Source organism: Oncorhynchus mykiss, chromosome 3, assembly GCF_057628025.1.
Source record: "Oncorhynchus mykiss isolate SJ-2025 chromosome 3, ASM5762802v1, whole genome shotgun sequence".
NCBI lineage: Eukaryota > Metazoa > Chordata > Actinopteri > Salmoniformes > Salmonidae > Oncorhynchus > Oncorhynchus mykiss.
Window position 1 is genome coordinate 17,916,970 of NC_143024.1, and position 15,923 is coordinate 17,932,892.

The 15,923-nt window shown below is 43.3% G+C and overlaps 1 protein-coding gene across 5 annotated transcripts in view; it reads right to left on the reverse strand.

Annotated features, from left to right (window-relative positions):
- Nucleotides 1–15,923, reverse strand: part of LOC110507788 (ATP-dependent translocase ABCB1) — a 32,548-nt gene that overhangs the window by 2,985 nt on the left and 13,640 nt on the right. For 4 of the 5 annotated variants that reach the window (XM_090223280.1, XM_036967168.2, XM_036967169.2 and 1 more), the window contains 17 exons: nt 15,167–15,277; nt 14,946–15,071; nt 14,662–14,865; nt 14,349–14,519; nt 14,009–14,170; nt 13,646–13,822; nt 13,163–13,309; nt 12,895–12,999; nt 12,638–12,715; nt 12,217–12,300; nt 11,942–12,145; nt 11,718–11,818; nt 11,423–11,563; nt 6,924–7,080; nt 6,580–6,777; nt 5,665–5,871; nt 985–1,131 (listed from right to left, as the gene is read on the reverse strand). In XM_090223280.1, the coding sequence (XP_090079406.1) occupies nt 985–1,131; nt 5,665–5,871; nt 6,580–6,777; nt 6,924–7,080; nt 11,423–11,563; nt 11,718–11,818; nt 11,942–12,145; nt 12,217–12,300; nt 12,638–12,715; nt 12,895–12,999; nt 13,163–13,309; nt 13,646–13,822; nt 14,009–14,170; nt 14,349–14,519; nt 14,662–14,865; nt 14,946–15,071; nt 15,167–15,277 (2,520 nt within the window). Of the gene's footprint in view, nt 1–984; nt 1,132–5,664; nt 5,872–6,579; nt 6,778–6,923; nt 7,081–9,638; nt 9,796–11,422; nt 11,564–11,717; nt 11,819–11,941; nt 12,146–12,216; nt 12,301–12,637; nt 12,716–12,894; nt 13,000–13,162; nt 13,310–13,645; nt 13,823–14,008; nt 14,171–14,348; nt 14,520–14,661; nt 14,866–14,945; nt 15,072–15,166; nt 15,278–15,923 lie in introns of those variants that run through there. The other variant, XM_090223291.1, reaches the window with a different exon arrangement.

The window sequence follows — 15,923 nt, forward strand, 5'->3', positions numbered from 1 at the left end:
TAAAACGAGTCCTATATCGACATAACCTGAAAGGCTGCTCAGCAAGGAAGAAGCCACTGCTTCAAAACCGTCATAAAAAAGCCAGACTACCGTTTGCAACTGCACATGGGGACAAATATCGTACTTTTTGGTGAAATGTCCTCTGGTCTGATGAAACAAAAATATAACTGTTTTGGCCTTAATGACCATCGTTATGTTTGGAGGAAAAAGGGTGCAAGCCGAAGAACACCATCCAAACCGTGAAGCACGAGGGTGGCAGCATCATGTTGTGGGGGTTCTTTGGTGCAGGAGGGACTGGTGCACTTCACAAAATAGATGGCATCATGAGGCAGGAAAATTATGTGCATATATTGAAGCAACATTTCAAGACATCAGTCAGGAAGTTAAAGCTTGGTCGCAAATGGGTCTTCCAAATGGACAATGACCTCAAGCATACTTCCAAAGTTGTGGCAAAATGGCTTAAGGACAACAAAGTCAAGGTATTGGAGTGGTCATCACAAAGCCCTGACTTCAATCCTATAGAAAATGTGTGGGCAGAACTGATAAAGTGTGTAGGCAAGGAGGCCTACAAACCTGACTCAGTTACACCAGCACTGTCAGGAGGAATGGGCAAAAATTCACCCAACTTATTGTGGGAAGCTTGTGGAAGGCTACCCGAAACGTTTAACCCAAGATAAACTATTTAAAGGCAATGCTACCAAATACTAATTGAGTGTATGTAAACTTCTGACCCACTGGGAATGTGATGAAAGAAATAAAAGCAGAAATAAATAATTCTCCACTATTATTCTGACATTTCACATTCTTAAAATGAAGTGGTGATCCTAACTGACCTAAAACAGGGACTTTTTACTATGATTAAATGTCAGGAATTGTGAAAAACTAAGTTTAAATGTATTTGGATAAGGTGTATGTAAACTTCTGACTTCAACTGTATATATATATATATATAGTTCAGCAGAACACAAACACACACACACACACCCTCTCGCTCTCTGTGTCCAGTGCGGAGGTGGCCTCATCCAGCAGCAGGACTTTGGGGTTGCGGAGGATGGCTCTTGCAATGGCTATACGCTGCTTCTGCCCTCCTGACAACTGGGTCCCCTTGTCACCAGCTTGGGTGTCATACTTCTACTCAGGGAGATGGAGGGAAGATGAGATGGAGGGAAAGAAAGAGGTTATGCTCGTCATCTCACACATGACAACTCCTAGGGCTGGTTTTACGGACACAGATTAAGGCCGGGATTCAATTGACGATTGAGCTGACATGCGCAGTGTTTCCCATGAACGCGATCTCCGTGAACATCTGGGGAAAATGTATTTGAAAGGCGTATTGTTGGCTGTGTAGTGCTCTATAATGCGCCTTGCATCAAATCCCAGCCTAAAACTAGACCGGGACTAACACACGTAGGCCATTTAAAATCTATTTTTAGTCTGGGACTAGGCTTAATCTGTGTGTGAAACCAGCTCATAACTTCTTTCAGTCCTACAGGTGGTAAGCCCTCAGAGTGAAAGACCTTACACCCTTACACAGGGAACAGCACTAAGCCGAAATTACTCCAGTAATGACCTGCAGTGTTATCTCTGGCACGGCATCTGAGAGAAGCTGATACCACTATCAGTCTGTCTGTGGTTATCTGACCATGCAGCCACTATTAAGGTATTGGTGCTGATGTAGAGATCTCAAGAAACCAAACTTACAAAAGCAGAAGATGCTTACAGTAGTATTAGCAGTAGTAGTAGTATTAGCAGTAGTAGTAGTAGTAGTAGTAGTAGTAGTATTGGTGACAGTAGTAGTATTAGTGACAGTAGTAGTACAGTAGAATTGGTGACAGTAGTAGCAATAGTAGTAGTGGTATTGGTGACAGTAGTAGCAATAGTAGTAGTGGTGACAGTAGTAGTAGTAATAGTAATAGTAGTATTGGTGACAGTAGTAGTAGTAGTGGTGACAGTAGTAGTAGTATTGGTGACAGTAGTAATAGTAGTAGTAGTAGTGGTGACAGTAGTAGTAGTAGTATTGGTGACAGTAGTAGTAGTAGTGGTGACAGTAGTCGTATTGGTGGTAGTAGTAGTAGTGGTGACAGTAGTCGTATTGGTGGTAGTAGTAGTAGTAGTATTGGTGACAGTAGTAGTAGTAGTAGTAGTAGTGGTGACAGTAGTAGTATTGGTGGTAGTAGTAGTAGTAGTGGTGACAGTAGTCGTATTGGTGGTAGTAGTAGTAGTAGTATTGGTAGTAGTAGTAGTAGTAGTATTGGTGGTAGTAGTAGTAGTAGTAGTATTGGTAGTAGTAGTAGTAGTAGTATTGGTAGTAGTAGTAGTAGTAGTATTGGTGGTAGTAGTAGTAGTAGTATTGGTGGTAGTAGTAGTAGTAGTATTGGTAGTATTGGTGGTAGTAGTAGTAGTAGTAGTAGTAGTAGTATTGGTGGTAGTAGTAGTGGTAGTAGTAGTAGTAGTACTGGTGGTAGTAGTAGTAGTAGTAGTAGTACTGGTGGTAGTAGTAGTAGTAGTAGTACTGGTGGTAGTAGTAGTAGTACTGGTGGTAGTATTAGTAGTATTGGTGGTAGTAGTAGTAGTAGTAGTATTGGTGGTAGTAGTAGTAGTAGTATTGGTGGTAGTAGTAGTAGTAGTAGTGGTGACAGTAGTAGTAGTAGTATTGGTGACAGTAGTAGTAGTAGTAGTGGTGACAGTAGTAGTATTGGTGGTAATAGTAGTAGTGGTGACAGTAGTCGTATTGGTGGTAGTAGTAGAAGTGGTGACAGTAGTAGTCGTAGTAGTGGTGACAGTAGTCGTATTGGTGGTAGTAGTAGTGGTGACAGTAGTAGTATTGGTGGTAGTAGTAGTAGTGGTGACAGTAGTCGTATTGGTGGTAGTAGTAGTAGTAGTAGTATTGGTGGTAGTAGTAGTAGTATTGGTAGTAGTAGTAGTATTGGTGGTAGTAGTAGTAGTATTGGTGACAGTAGTAGTAGTAGTGGTGACAGTAGTAGTATTGGTGGTAATAGTAGTAGTGGTGACAGTAGTCGTATTGGTGGTAGTAGTAGTAGTGGTGACAGTAGTCGTATTGGTGGTAGTAGTAGTAGTAGTATTGGTGACAGTAGTAGTAGTAGTGGTGACAGTAGTCGTATTGGTGGTAGTAGTAGTGGTGACAGTAGTAGTATTGGTGGTAGTAGTAGTAGTAGTGGTGACAGTAGTCGTATTGGTGGTAGTAGTAGTAGTATTGGTGGTAGTAGTAGTAGTATTGGTGGTAGTAGTAGTAGTATTGGTAGTAGTAGTAGTATTGATGGTAGTAGTAGTATTGGTAGTAGTAGTAGTAGTAGTATTGGTGGTAGTAGTAGTAGTATTGGTAGTATTGGTGGTAGTATTGGTGGTAGTAGTAGTATTGGTGGTAGTAGTAGTAGTAGTATTGGTGGTAGTAGTAGTAGTAGTAGTACTGGTGGTAGTAGTAGTAGTAGTAGTAGTAGTAGTACTGGTGGTAGTAGTAGTACTGGTGGTAGTAGTAGTACTGGTAGTAGTAGTAGTAGTAGTAGTAGTAGTACTGGTGGTAGTAGTAGTAGTACTGGTGGTAGTAGTAGTAGTACTGGTGGTAGTAGTAGTAGTAGTAGTATTGGTGGTAGTAGTAGTAGTAGTATTGGTGGTAGTAGTAGTAGTAGTATTGGTGGTAGTAGTAGTAGTAGTATTGGTGGTAGTAGTAGTAGTAGTATTGGTGGTAGTAGTAGTAGTAGTAGTGGTGACAGTAGTCGTATTGGTGGTAGTAGTAGTAGTGGTGACAGTAGTCGTATTGGTGGTAGTAGTAGTAGTATTGGTGACAGTAGTAGTAGTAGTAGTAGTAGTGGTGACAGTAGTCGTATTGGTGGTAGTAGTAGTAGTAGTAGTATTGGTGACAGTAGTAGTAGTAGTAGTAGTAGTAGTAGTGGTGGTGACAGTAGTCGTATTGGTGGTAGTAGTAGTGGTGACAGTAGTAGTATTGGTGGTAGTAGTAGTAGTAGTGGTGACAGTAGTCGTATTGGTGGTAGTAGTAGTAGTATTGGTGGTAGTAGTAGTAGTATTGGTGGTAGTAGTAGTAGTATTGGTAGTAGTAGTAGTAGTATTGGTAGTAGTAGTAGTATTGGTGGTAGTAGTAGTATTGGTAGTAGTAGTAGTAGTAGTAGTAGTATTGGTGGTAGTAGTAGTAGTATTGGTAGTATTGGTGGTAGTATTGGTGGTAGTAGTAGTAGTAGTATTGGTGGTAGTAGTAGTAGTAGTAGTACTGGTGGTAGTAGTAGTAGTAGTAGTAGTAGTAGTAGTAGTAGTAGTACTGGTGGTAGTAGTAGTAGTACTTGTGGTAGTAGTAGTAGTACTGGTGGTAGTAGTAGTAGTACTGGTGGTAGTAGTAGTAGTAGTAGTAGTAGTAGTGGTAGTAGTAGTAGTAGTAGTGGTGGTAGTAGTAGTAGTAGTATTGGTGGTAGTAGTAGTAGTATTGGTGGTAGTAGTAGTAGTATTGGTGGTAGTAGTAGTAGTAGTAGTAGTGGTGACAGTAGTAGTAGTGGTGACAGTAGTAGTAGTATTGGTGACAGTAGTAGTAGTAGTGGTGACAGTAGTAGTAGTAGTGGTGACAGTAGTAGTATTGGTGGTAATAGTAGTAGTGGTGACAGTAGTCGTATTGGTGGTAGTAGTAGTAGTGGCGACAGTAGTAGTAGTAGTAGTAGTAGTATTGGTGGTAGTAGTAGTAGTAGTAGTGGTGACAGTAGTAGTAGTAGTAGTAGTAGTGGTGACAGTAGTAGTATTGGTGGTAATAGTAGTAGTGGTGACAGTAGTCGTATTGGTGGTAGTAGTAGAAGTGGTGACAGTAGTAGTCGTAGTAGAGGTGACAGTAGTCGTATTGGTGGTAGTAGTAGTGGTGACAGTAGTAGTAGTGGTGACAGTAGTCGTATTGGTGGTAGTAGTAGTAGTAGTATTGGTGGTAGTAGTAGTAGTAGTATTGGTAGTAGTAGTAGTAGTATTGGTGGTAGTAGTAGTAGTATTGGTGACAGTAGTAGTAGTAGTGGTAATAGTAGTAGTAGTGGTGACATTAGTAGTATTGGTGGAAGTCGTAGTAGTATTGGTGGTAGTAGTAGTAGTAGTATTGGTGGTAGTAGTAGTAGTAGTACTGGTGGTAGTATTAGTACTGGTGGTAGTAGTAGTAGTAGTAGTACTGGTGGTAGTAGTAGTAGTAGTAGTAGTACTGGTGGTAGTAGTAGTATTGGTGGTAGTAGTAGTATTGGTGGTAGTAGTAGTATTGGTGACAGTAGTAGTAGTAGTGGTGACAGTAGTAGTATTGGTGGTAATAGTAGTCGTATTGGTGGTTGTAGTAGTAGTAGTATTGGTGACATTAGTAGTAGTAGTAGTGGTGACAGTAGTCGTATTGGTGGTTGTAGTAGTAGTAGTATTGGTGACAATAGTAGTAGTAGTAGTGGTGACAGTAGTCGTATTGGTGGTTGTAGTAGTAGTAGTAGTATTGGTGACAGTAGTAGTATTAGTGGTGACAGTAGTAGTATTGGTGGTAATAGTAGTTTTGGTGACAGTAGTAGTATTGGTGGTAGTAGTAGTAGTGGTGACAGTAGTAGTATTGGTGGTAATAGTAGTTTTGGTGACAGTAGTAGTATTGGTGGTAGTAGTAGTAGTGGTGACAGTAGTAGTATTAGTGTGTACCTGAGGCAGGTCGTCTATGAAGCTGTGTATGTTGGCAGCTTTAGCAGCACTCTGGATCTCCTCCATGGTAACTTTGCGTGTGTTGTCTCCGTAGGCGATGTTCTCTGCCAGACTACAGTCAAACAGCACGGGCTCCTGGGATACGATGCCCATCTGGGCCCTCAGCCAATGGATGTTCAGCTTCTTAGCATCACTGTTGTCCAACATCTGAGGAAGAAGAGCAGAAGGAAGAGTTAACATCAAAGTTGGATAATCCTCTAGTGTTTGTCATTTTATCAGTGCCCTTAGCAGGGCAATAACCTCCACATGAACACACAAATGCACTTTGAGCAGGATCATAACCCACAAGGTCTCAGTACAGTAGAGCCAGTATAGTAGAGCATTATGAAGCAACAGTGTCAACATCCTGGCCTGTCAATCAGTAATTATAGAACCGTGTTTTAGTAGGAGAATATCTACACAGTCACACATGGAGACACATGCGGGCTCTATGTTTCATGTATTTTTGCATATAAAAATTCCAGCAAATATCTCACTGTCTGACTGGTGACAGTGGTCATTAAACATACAGTACATATAGCTTTAATAATCAATGTGTGTATACACATGTGTGAAAACGTTTGTGTGTGTAGGTTGGGTCTTTTATCCTTGTGGGGACCTAAAAATGCCCAAAAGTCCCCATAAGGATAGTAAAACAAAAATTCTCCCTCATGGGACATTTCCCACATCCCCATCAGGACAAAGGCTATTTTAAATTTAGGGGTTAGGTTTAGGGTTACAATTAGTGTTAGGAGTTAGGTTTGGGTTCAGATTATGGTAAGGGTTAGGAGTTAGGGAAAATAGGGTTTTGAATGGAAATTAATTGTAGGTCCCCACGAGGATAGAGGAACATAACGTGTGTGTGTGTGTACTCACCACTGTGCCCTGTAGTGGGTCGTAGAACCTCTCCAGTAATTGTATGGTCGTACTCTTCCCACAGCCACTGCTGCCCACCAGGGCTAGAGTCTGGCCCTTCTGCACCTTCAGCTCCAGTCCCTGCAGGACAGCAAGGTCTGGACGGGACGGGTAGTTGAACCTCACCCCCTGGAAACGTACGTTACCATCAAAGTGGTCCTGGAGGGAAGAGAGGGAGGCAGAAGAACATCCTTTCATGAAATAATCTCCTGGCATGTACTATACAATCACTCCACAACTCTCCACTGTGATAGCCACTGGGTGTGATGTGGTGTGTGTGTGTGTGTGTGTGTGTGTGCGTGTACCAGTGTTTCTCCCTCCTGTGAGCAGTTGTCTATGGCAGGTTCTCTGTTGATAAGGAACATAAGGTGAGATGCTGATATCTTGGCTTTGGCATAGTTAGGCGTGAAGGAGTTGGCCTCTCCTACTGCCATGGCTCCGTACAGCACTGCAGAGATCACCCTTTAGAGAGAGAGACAGAGAACAGGTTACGATCTAACATGTATCTGAAAGGGATAGTTCATACTGCAGAGATCACCCTGGAGAGAGAACGAGACAGAGAACAGGTTATACACTAAAAACAAATGGTTCTATATAGTGCCAAATACGTTTTTTAAGCTTGTAACCATCACATGACCCAATGGCGTTCCAATTCATCCCATAGGTGTTCGATGGGGTTGAGGTCAGGGCTCTGTGCAGGCCAGTCAAGTTCCTCCACACTGTTCTCGACCAACCATTTCTGTATGGACCTCAATTTGTGCACGGGGGCATTGTCATGCTGAAACAGGAAATGGCCTTCCTCAAACTGTTGCCACAAATTTGGAAGAACAGAATCTTCTAGAATGTCATTGTATGCTGTAGCGTTAAGATTTCCCTTCACTGGAACTAAGGGGCCTAGCCCGAACCATGAAAAACAACTCCAGGCCATTATTCCTGCATTGGGGCAGGTAGCATTCTCCTGGTATCTGCCAAACCCGGACTGCCAGATGGTGAAGCGTGATTCAACACTCAAGAGAACGATTTTCCACTACTCCAGAGTCCAATGGTGGTGAGCTTTACACCACTCCAGCCGACGCTTGGCATTGTGCATGGTGATCTTAGGCTTGTGTGCGGCTGCTCAGCTATGGAAACCCATTTTATGAAGCTCCTGACGAACAGTTATTGTGCTGACGTTGCTTCCAGAGGCAGTTTGGAACTCGGTAGTGAGGGTTGTAACCGAGGACAAACGATTTTGCGGTTCCACTCGGCGGTTCCATTCTGTGAGCTTGGCCTACCACTGGCCTACCACTTCGCAGCAGAGCCGTTGTTGCTCCTAAACGTTTCCACTTTACAATAACAGCACTTACAGTTGACTGGGGCAGCTCTAGCAGGGCAGAAATTTGACGAACTGACTTGTTGGAAAGATGGCCTCCTATGACGGTGCCATGTTGAAAGTCACTGAGCTTTTCAGTAAGGCCGTTCTACAGCCAATATTTCTATTGAGATTGCATGGTTTGTGCTCGATTTTATAAACCTGTCAGCAATGGGTGTGGCTAAAATAGCCAAATCCACTCATTTGAAGGGGTGTCCACATACTTTTTTTGAGCAGTGTACAAAAGTAAGGGAATAACACATCCCAGATCTGAATGAATGAAATATTTTTATTAAATACTTTTTTCTGTACATAGTTGAATGTGTTGACAACAAAATCACACAAAAATTATCAATGGAAATCAAATTGATCAACCCATGGAGGTCTGGATTTGGAGTCACACTCAAAATTAAAGTGGAAAACCACACTACAGGCTGATCCAACTTTGATGTAATGTCCTTAAAACAAGTCAAAATGAGGCTCAGTAGGGCTCCATGTGTCTGTATGACCTCCCTACAACGCCTGGGCATGCTCCTGATGAGGTGGCGGATGGTCTTCTGAGGGATCTCCTCCCAGACCTGGACTAAAGCATCCGCCAACTCCTGGACAGTCTGTGGTGCAACGGAGCGAGACATGATGTCCCAGATGTGCTCAATTGGATTCAGGTCTGGGGAACGGGCTGGCCAGTCCATAGCATCAATGCCTTCCTCTTGCAGGAACTGCTGACACACTCCAGCCACATGAGGTCTAGCATTGTCTTGCATTAGGAGGAACCCAGGGCCAACCACACCAGCATATGGTCTCACAAGGGGTCTGAGGATCTCATCTCGGTACCTAATGGCAGTCAGGCTACCTCTGGCGAGCACATGGAGGGCTGTGCGGACCCCCAAAGAAATGCCACCCCACACCATGACTGACCCACCGCCAAACCGGTCATGCTGGAGGATGTTGCAGGCAGCAGAACGTTCTCCACGGCGTCTCCAGACTCTGTCACGTCTGTCACATGTGCTCAGTGTGAACCTGCTTTCATCTGTGAAGAGCACAGGGCGCCAGTGGCGAATTTGCCAATCTTGGTGTTCTCTGGCAAATGCCAAACGTCCTGCACGGTGTTGGGCTGTAAGCACAACCCCCACCTGTGGACGTTGGGCCCTCATACCACCCTCATGGAGTCTGTTTCTGACTATTTGAGCAGACACATGCACATTTGTGGCCTGCTGGAGGTCATTTTGCAGGGCTCTGGCAGTGCTCCTCCTGCTCCTCCTTGTACAAAGGCGGAGGTAGCGGTCCTGCTGCTGGGTTGTTGCCCTCCTACGGCCTTCTCCACGTCTCCTGATGTACTGGCCTGTCTCCTGGTAGCGCCTCCATGCTCTGGACACTACGCTGACAGACACAGCAAACCTTCTTGCCACAGCTCGCATTGATGTGCCATTCTGGATGAGCTGCACTACCTGAGCCACTTGTGTGGGTTGTAGACTGTCTCATGCTACCACTAGAGTGAAAGCACTGCCAGCATTCAAAAGTGACCAAAACATCAGCTAGGAAGCATAGGAACTGATAAGTGGTCTGTGATCACCACCTGCAGAACCACTCCTTTATTGGGGGTGTCTTGCTAATTGCCTATAATTTCCACCTGTTGTCTATTCCATTTGCACAACAGCATGTGAAATGTATTGTCAATCAGTGTTGCTTCCTAAGTGGACAGTTTGATTTCACAGAAGTGTGATTGACTTGGAGTTACATTGTGTTGTTTAAGTGTTCCCTTTATTTTTTTGAGCAGTGTATATATAATGTATCTTAAAGAGACAGTTCACACTGCAGAGATCACCCTGGAGAGCGAGACAGAGAGAACAGGTTTCTCTCTATCTAACATGTATCTTAAAGGGATAGTTCACCCAAAGTTCAAAATGACATATTGGTTTCCTTACCCTGTAAGCAGTCTATGGGCTGCTTTGGTTTTGTTTACCCGGCCACTGTTTCCAAATGGTAACATTTTAGCATTCGTGGCACAAATCCAATGCAAGTCAATGTTACCGATATTATATTTACGAGCTCCATGTTCAAATCAATGTCCAAATCACCACTTCAAGTCCCCAGGGCACGTCCCCTGCTCCGATGCCCCTCGCCTATGGAATGCTCTCCCTGACCATCTGAGAGCCGCTACATCAATTGGAGCCTTTAAAATACATTTCTACAGACTATCTTCCTCATAGTCCTAATCTGAAAAGTATTTCAGCACCTAGCCTACTTTTGCTATTTCCTGCCTTGATTCAAATTATTTGCCCATGTAGAGCATTGAGATAACACTGTAATGAAAAGCGATAAATAACTGCATCGAGTTACACAATCAATTTAAGATGCTATGATTTGGACATGAAGCATGAAAAAATGTGCATTGGTTTTGCGTCACAAATGCTAAAACAGTGTATCAAGCTCGGAAACTATTGTATCAAGCTCACTAAAGTCTAATTTAGGTTAAACTTAAATTATCTTGAAGTCATGCCAGAGTTATTTGAACTTCACATTGAAAGTGAAATAATACAACCGCATGACACTTAAAGGTGCAATATGTAGGAAATCGCTCTGCCATTTCCTGGTTGCTAAAATTCTAATAGTTTGTCTAATTTTAGTTTATGTGACAAAACAAGTAGTAGAGAATCATTGTACGATCTAAACCTCTGTGAAATATATCTTCAATAACTCAAAATATGGTATTTTCAGCTGTTAGAAGCTGGTGTAAAAAAAAAAAAAACTTAAGTAAATGAAGCAAAAACTAAATTTAAAAAAATGAATGCATAGAAATAGAGAAAATAGAACAGATCTACCGCTTCTTAGACTTGCTTTCAATGAGAATGACAGATCTGGAACTTGGGTCACCCAAAAAAGTTGCATATTGCAGCTTTAAAATGACAATAGTAACATCTGTTTATGACAGACGTTATGTTGCTGTTATGACAGTGTTATGACTGACTTTTAAAATAAAATGTTATCTAAGCCTTTAGTCGTGATATCTACTCTATAACATCCATTTCTATGGGTTACATGTTAGACATGTCATGGCTATATGGCCATTGTTGCTACGGTGATGAGTCCCTAGATCAGCATTGACCTCCAACACACTTCCCAGTTAGGTAATGATTAACCACAACCACCTTTGACCACTGTAATACTGGACATTCCTGTCAGGCCTAGATGAGCTGGGCCGGGGTGTGTTCTACTATACCTGAGCTGTACAATGTACACACACATCCTCCACTACTGTACCTGAGCTGTATTGTACAATGTATACACAAATCGGCACACTACTGTTCCTGTGTCCACCAAGAACCAATATTAGGGAAGCAATTGAGTCGTTCCAACATGGCCTTTGAGTCACATAGGAAAAGGCTATAAGGACAGTTGTGAACATGGACACATGACTGAATTAATCCAATCAAAGGTAGCTGCTGTACTCACAGGAAGACATTTTCAAAGGTCATGATGCCTTCCTCTATGAGCCAGGCTCCGAAGCGGAAGCAGCCTGCATAGGCAAAGTAGATCATGGCCTGAGAGAAGGAGAATGTGATGCCATACACATGGGCCTTCTTCTGAGAGTTCCTACAGAGGAAGAGAGAGAGATTAAAGAGAGGGGTGATTACATAAACAAAAGTAATATAGTACATTTACAAGACTGACACTGTTGACACATTAAAAACACAGCAGTGACTAGGACTTTTTATAATGGAAATTGTAAACTTTGTAGCACACGTACTTGTAAGGCACTATGAGGTTCTCCTGGTACAGAGACTCAAACTTCTGCTCTCTGGTGAGAGATGCCACCGTACGGATGTTCTCTATGGCCTCTGTGGCAATCTGACACACACACACTGGTTAGACTCGAGAGAAGTATAGATAGAACGTATAGATATTCACTGTTGCAAATTTTGGGAGCTATGAAGAGAGTGAATAAGACTGTGTGTGTGAGTGGTTGTGTACCTTGCCAGCCTGTTCTAGCTCTTTCTTGTCTTTGACAGCGTGACCAGAGAGCATCTTCATCTGTATGCCTCCAGCTACAGCCATGACAGGTACCACACACAGGATGAGAAGAGTCAGCTGCCAGCCGTACACAAACGAGATGATCAGACTGGTGCCCAGGTTAGCCACGTTCTGGGCCAGAGTGGCCAAACGCACTCCTGTAGCCTGGAGAGGGAGGGAGGGAGGGTTAGTGTGTGTGTGTGTGTTGTGTGTTCATGTGTGTACTTACTACTTACCCCCTGTACTTGTGCTGCGTCTGTAGCCAGTCTAGTGGTGAGAGCTCCAACACTGTTCTTGTGACTGTCATACCAGCCCAACTCCTACAGGAGAACGAAGAGAGTTACATGTTCAAATTGTCTATAACCTATTTGAGCCTTTATAAACACTCCATAAGCCCTATAACCTATATAAGACTAAATACACAGTCTTACCTTTATTAAACACTCTATAGGCCTAAATAAACACATTTATTAAACACCCTATAAGCCTAAATAAACACATTTATTAAACACTCTATAGGCCTAAATAAACTCTCACCTTTATAAAACACCCTATAAGCCTAAATAAACTGTCTTACCTTTATTAAACACCCTATAAGCCTAAATAAACTGTCTCACCTTTATAAAACACCCTATAAGCCTAAATAAACTGTCTTGCCTGTCTCATCATGGCTTTAAAGGCCATCAGTCTCAGCTTCATGGTCAGAATCTCCCCGGCCTTCCCAAAACAGAATCCCTGGAGAGAAGAAAACCATATATCACAGTCATAGTAAGTAAAACTTCAAGATGCTGTCGATCAATAGAAATACATAAGGGACCACTGACCTGCTGTAGGATAGATACAAACCTAAGCCCCTCCCACATTCTGTCACTCATTCGTCATATTATTTAGCATTAGGTGAGGTGTGTGCGTACCTGCAGAAACATGGTTATGAAGGAGACGACTCCAATGAGGGCGAACATGATAGAGTAGAACGAGGAGCGTTGTCTAACTAGTTCCTGGTCTTGCTCTGCAAACACCTGAAACATGACAACAACACAAACATGATCATCTGAGGTGATGCTATTTGATAGAATATGACTAATTCAACTTACAGTAACGACTTGGGTGAAGATGAATAAACTGAAATAAATGAGTAAACATAGAATGATGATATCTGGTATTAACTGATATTTAACATACAGCGATGATTTTAGAGAAGATGACAGCGAAGAAAGGCTGCATGCCCCCGTTGATAGTGGCACAGATCACACCAACCACCATATAGGGCCACTCAGGAAGGTTCAGCTTCAACACCTTCAGAAACGACACAGGAGGAATCTCCTCATCCTGGGATGAGAGAGAGAGAGATAGAGAAGACAGAGAGAGAGAGGAAGGAGAGAGAAAGAGAGAGATAGAGAAAGAAAGGAAGGAGAGAGTGAAGACAGAGAGCAAGAAGAACGAGAGAGAAAGAGAGAAAGGAAGGAGAGAGAAGACAGAGAGAGAAAATAGAGAAAGGAAGGAGAGAGAAAGAGAGGGAGAAGAAAGAGAGAGAAAAGAAGGAGAGAGATCATCAGAAACATTCCAAATGGTACACCAATTATGTCCCACAGTGTGTCCACCACTGATCCTGGATTAAAATGAGAATATCCATTCCAGTTAGTACCTCTAGCTCCATAGCCTTACCTTTTCTTCCACCTCTGTCTTGTCCTTGTCTCCTTTCTCTGAGCCGATGAAGGATGATCCCTTGGTAGATTTCCTGCTGATGAGGGTGGTCTCTGAGAACGGCGTCACTGATGGACTCTTCTCCTCCAGAACCTGCTCCTCCACAGCCTCCTCGCCCTCCTCAGGACTCTTAAACGTCTGGAAGAACACAACAGAATAGAATATAATAATAATAGAATAGAGTCAAATGTGTGTATTTGTTTGTTATGTGGCGTGTGTGTGACACTGTTTTGATAACGCTGTTACCTAAATGGTGACATAGATGCAAGATGTGTGAAGAGGGTGTGAGGAGGGGGTGGGTGTGTGTGTGTGTGTGTGTGTTACCTGCATGGTGACCAGTGTGTGGTAGACTCCTTCTTTTTCCATCAGTTGGCTGTGTGTTCCCAGCTCTACGATCTCTCCCTTCTGGAAGCCTGCGATGACATCAGCATTACGGATAGTAGACAGACGATGGGCCACCACGATGGTAGTACGACCCTGTCTCACCTGGTGGGGGTGGGTGTGAGGGAGGGAGGGGGGGAGGGAGGGGGGAGGGAGGGAGGGAGGGAGGGAGGGAGGGGGAGGAGGGAGTAGGAGTGAAAGGGAGGGAGGAGGGGGGTATAGCAATGTTTAGTGGATGTTGATAAACTGGTGCAAAGGGTGTCTGTGTGTGTGTGTTCTCTACCTTGTCCAAAGCAGCCTGTACGATGGTCTCACTCTCGGCGTCGAGGGCTGAGGTAGCCTCATCCAACAAGAGGATCTTGGGGTTGCGTACGAGAGCGCGTGCGATAGCGATCCTCTGTTTCTGTCCTCCACTCATCTGGGTTCCTCTGTCTCCCACTAGAGTCTCAAACTTCTGCTCAACAGAAACAATATTATCAATATACTGTAATCAATCATTATCTAGAATTAATTATAGTACTACCACTACGACAGACAGACAGACAGAGACAGACAGACAGAGACAGACAGACAAACAGACAGACAGAGTAACATACATCAGGTAGTGTCATGATGAAGTCGTAGGCGTTGGCCTCCCTAGCAGCCTGTTCTATCTCCTGATGTGTGACGTCAGGTCGTCCGTAGCGGATGTTCTCAGCGATGGTGGTAGCAAACAGGATGGGCTCCTGACTGACAACGCCAATCATCTCTCTCAGGAAGCGCACGTTCAGGGAGCGCACGTCATGACCATCTACAAACACCTACAGAACACAGAGGGTTCTGTTACAAAACAGATACTGTGTGTGTGTGTGTGTGTGTGTGTGTGTTCCATGATACTCACTGATCCATCTTGTGGATCATAGAACCGCTGCAGCAGCTGAACGGTGGTGCTCTTCCCACAGCCACTACTGCCTACCAGAGCTATGGTCTGGCCACTACGCACGCTCAGAGACATTCCATTCAACACCTACAAAGAGACACACACAGAAACACACCGTTTAACATCTACAAACATCTACTGGACATCAACACACACGCACACGTAAAGAAGGCAGCACATACTTTGACGTTGGGCCGTGAGGGGTAGGTGAAATGGATGTTGTTAAACTCTATGTTTCCTTTGATGACATCAGGCTTGTAGCCGTGGTCTGAGTAGCTGTTGATGTGGGGTTTCTGAACAGACAAACAACAACAGCAGTGAGACTTAGAACATAAACATGTAGGTGTGAACATTCAAGCAGGTCACCAACTAATACTATTACTGGACACATTTTTATTTAACCAGGTAGGCTAGTTGAGAACACCTTTATTTAACCAGGTAGGCTAGTTGAGAACACCTTTATTTAACCAGGTAGGCTAGTTGAGAACCCCTTTATTTAACCAGGTAGGCTAGTTGAGAACACCTTTATTTAACCAGGTAGGCTAGTTGAGAACCCCTTTATTTAACCAGGTAGGCTAGTTGAGAACCCCTTTATTTAACCAGGTAGGCTAGTTGAGAACAAGTTCTCATTTACAAATGCGACCTGGCCAAGATAAAGCATAGCAGTGTGAACAGACAACAACACAGAGTTACACATGGAGTAAACAGTAAACAAGTCAATAACATAGTAGGAAAAAAAAGAATCTATATACATTGTGTGCAAAAGGCATGAGGAGGTAGGCAATAAATAGGCCATAGGAGTGAATAATTACAATTTAGCAGATTAACACTGGAGTGATAAATGATCAGATGGTCATGTGCAGATAGAGATACTGGTGTGCAAAAGAACAGCAAAGTAAATAAATAAAAACAATATGGGGATGAGGTAGGTAAATTGGG